Consider the following 3,235-nt stretch of genomic DNA (forward strand, 5'->3'; position numbering starts at 1 on the left):
CCTATGAACACACATGCACATTCTACTCCTATAAACATCCCCGATAGACTGAGCCGACACTTCATTTGAGATTGATGAAGTCGGCACATACGTCCTTACAGTAGACAAGAACGACTTCTCCGAACGCACATCGCTAAAAGACCTAAAACAAATTCAAAAAATATGAGTATCAATGTAAGTCTAGGATTTGAATCCTGATGAGTTAGGGAAATCACGGTCCTTCTAACCAGTGCTCTCTTCATCATTGTTGAAGATTGCAATGTCTAAATCTCATGGGGATGTTTTCTTAATTAATATAATCACACAAAAATCTCTTCGATCGCTAAGGATACATACTGCGACGTCCCATCGACACGACAAAACCGAAGAGCGAACCGAGTACGATCGACGGCCGCCGTCACCCGGCAAATGTCTCCGCCGGCGGTGCAGCGCCACCGTTCCCCGGCTGTTGCCGCTCGAACTCCTGCACGAGCTCGGCATCCACGTTCTCCGCGGGCTCCCACGTCGCCTCCTCGGTGTCCACCCACTTGACGAGGTACTCCCACCTGCCGTCCCCGTCGCCGTCCGCCGCCTGCCTCCTGTCCACGACGGCCTCCGCGACGCCGTACTCCAGCCCGGCCTCGAAGTCCTTCACCAGGTCCTCCGCCACCCACGGCGCTTTCACCCACTCCCGGTCGCCGCCGTCGCGCCACTCCACCAGGTACTCCCGCCACTTGCCCTCGCCGCGCCCGTCCACCACCTTCTCCACCTCGCCCCACTCGTACACGGCCTTCTCCAGCTCCTTCGCCGCCGCCTCGAGCGCCTGGCGCCGCTCGAACGCCGCCGGGACGCCCTTGGGCGTCGCAGCCAGCACCTCCTGCACCAGCTCCAGCGGCGTCCGGCCCTTCCCGTCGGGGCCCTCCGCGTCGGCGCCCAGCTCCAGCAGCGCGCGCACGCCCGTCGCCCGGCCGTACCCCGCCGCGATGTGCAGCGGCGTCAGCCCGCCGCCCGCGCGCTCCGCGTGGCCCACGTCCGCCCCCGCCTCCGCGAGCAAGCGCAGGCACTCCTCGGACCCGAGCCCCGCCGCGAAGTGCATCGCGGTGCGCCCCTGCGCGTCCTCGGCGTCCGGGTCCCGCCGCAGCGCCTCGTCCGCCAGCAGCGCGCCCAGCGCATCCGCGTCGGCCTTCTTGGCGGCATCCCACCACGGCGTCTCGTACTCCGCCACTACGTCCGCGGCTATCGCCTCCGCCGGGATCCAGGTCGGCTCGTGCCCGTCCTTCCACTCGACGAGGTACTCGGTGGCGGTGACGGTGGTGGCCGAGCCGTCCTCCGCGAACACCGCGTTCTTGACGGTTCGGCTGGAGACGATGCGGTCCACCTCTCCGTACCCCTCCTCGTCTTCTTCATCGCCCCCCTTGCTTGCTGCCGCGGTTCTTGGGTTGGTCTGGTCCTGGAACAGCGCAGCGGCGGCGGCGAGGCGGCGCTTGGGGACGCGAGAACGGCGAGGGACGGTGATGGAGAGGTGCTGGGTTCTGTGAGCAGCTGGGTTCGGGGCTTTGAGGCGGGAAAGGGATGGATGTCGCAGGACGGCCTCCATTGGGGCGGGAGGAGGCTTGTGGCCGGTGACTGATGCGCGCGTGTGGAGGAGGAAGATGATGGGTCTGGTTGAGAGGATAAGGCGATGGGGTTCTGAATTTTCCAGGCAAATCTGAGCTGTTCATCGGCAAATGAACGGTAGAGATAATTTGTTAATTATCTTAATTTTTTTAGCTTGAAGGTGATGCTTTTTTTAGCTTGAAGATAATTTGTTATCAGTTTGTCTAATTCACATCTAAATATTTTTTAAGGATGTCACATCTAAACTCCCACAAATATATAATGTAGCAATAAGAAACAAAAAAATTAGAAAAAAAAAATAGACCACAAACAGAGTGGACATTAGTTTAGATGTGACATAACTATGTCACATCTAGATGTGTCCTAGACAAGACCACAAACAGATTGGACATCCTTATGAAACGGAGGGAGTATATTTGTGGAAGCTTAGATGTGACATCCTTAAAAAACATCTAGATGTGAATTAGACAAACTGTTGTTATTTATCCAGAGATCTGCCGCCTCGCCAGCTGCCCGATTGAATCACGCGTAACCGTTAGATTGAACTCTAACTACTTCGTTGTGTCGTCCCCCTCGCTCGCATTGGCAAATACTTCGACAACACAATATACTGCAAACTCAGAGAGAAAACCTCCGCTCGCAGCACTCTCATCATTTCCTCTTGCGGCACGACGTCAACAACAATCGGAGCATGGGTGGGTCGCCCCATGTAGAAGCTAACGACACCTTGCAGCACCCCGGGTAGACAGCGGCACCGCCTCCAGTGTTCACAGCAGGGGCGCGTGTCAGCCTATAGCAGCAGGTCTCCAGCTTGTAGCATTTGCCTCGGCTTTCAGCCGGTGGAGGCCACGTTGTAGCATCGGTCATTGTTCTTTGGCTTTCAGCGTCGCCCACGAACCTTGTCACCTCCATTTGGGGAAGGCATACACTGATAGGCAATAGGGCAGTCCTCTCCAACCTTGTCGTTGCAGCATTGGCGGCTTGCTTTCAACATGAATGGCAGGGTGCTGCTAAAAAAAACATGAATGGCAGGGTGCATTCGTCATTATAGCATAGACACCTCTTATGCAGCACCAACGTCATTGGATGGTGGTGGGCCTTGCGCGGCCCATTGCTAGCTTGCAAAAGAGGCGGTGCCTGCAATAGTAAGGCGATGCAATGACGGCGTGCTGTGCAGTAATGGATCGTTGCGTGCAGCTACTGTGGCGGTGCGGTGGGTGCTGCAGCGGGGCAGAAATCACATATTTGACCTGAGGGCGAAATCAAATCACAAACTGACCTGCTTTCGAAAAAAATTCACTCTGCTGACCCTTTCGTGTGGCGCCCAACAGCGAGGCGCCACACACTACTATGCAGCGCCCTTCCCTTGGGCGTCGCACCTCCTGCCAGCGTGGCAGCCCTGGTCCAGTTGCGGTCCCACAGACAGCACTGCAGCGCCTAAGGCTTGGGCGCCACACTGTGTAAAGTGCAGCGCCTATCGCTTGGGCGCTGCACATTGACTTATGCCGCATCGGGCCAGCCCCTCTCAGCAGTTCTTCCCCCTCTGAGGAAGTTGCTCTGTTTACAGAGAGCGGCGGCGGCGGCGCCCCCTTAGGATCCCCCCCCCACACACCCCTCTCAGATCTGAAGTTTTGAGGCC

General features: G+C 57.5%; 1 protein-coding gene across 1 annotated transcript; it reads right to left on the reverse strand.

Moving 5' to 3' along the window:
* Window positions 1-202: 202 nt before the first annotated feature.
* On the reverse strand, window positions 203-1,648 carry LOC109750364 (probable signal recognition particle 43 kDa protein, chloroplastic). Its single transcript, XM_020309330.4, has one exon. It carries the CDS (start codon window positions 1,574-1,576, stop codon window positions 398-400), a length of 1,179 nt encoding a protein of 392 aa, XP_020164919.1. The 5' UTR covers window positions 1,577-1,648; the 3' UTR covers window positions 203-397.
* Between the last annotated feature and the right edge of the window lie 1,587 nt (window positions 1,649-3,235).

The sequence above is a fragment of the Aegilops tauschii genome, chromosome 4 (genome assembly GCF_002575655.3).
Source record: "Aegilops tauschii subsp. strangulata cultivar AL8/78 chromosome 4, Aet v6.0, whole genome shotgun sequence".
Taxonomy (NCBI): domain Eukaryota; kingdom Viridiplantae; phylum Streptophyta; class Magnoliopsida; order Poales; family Poaceae; genus Aegilops; species Aegilops tauschii.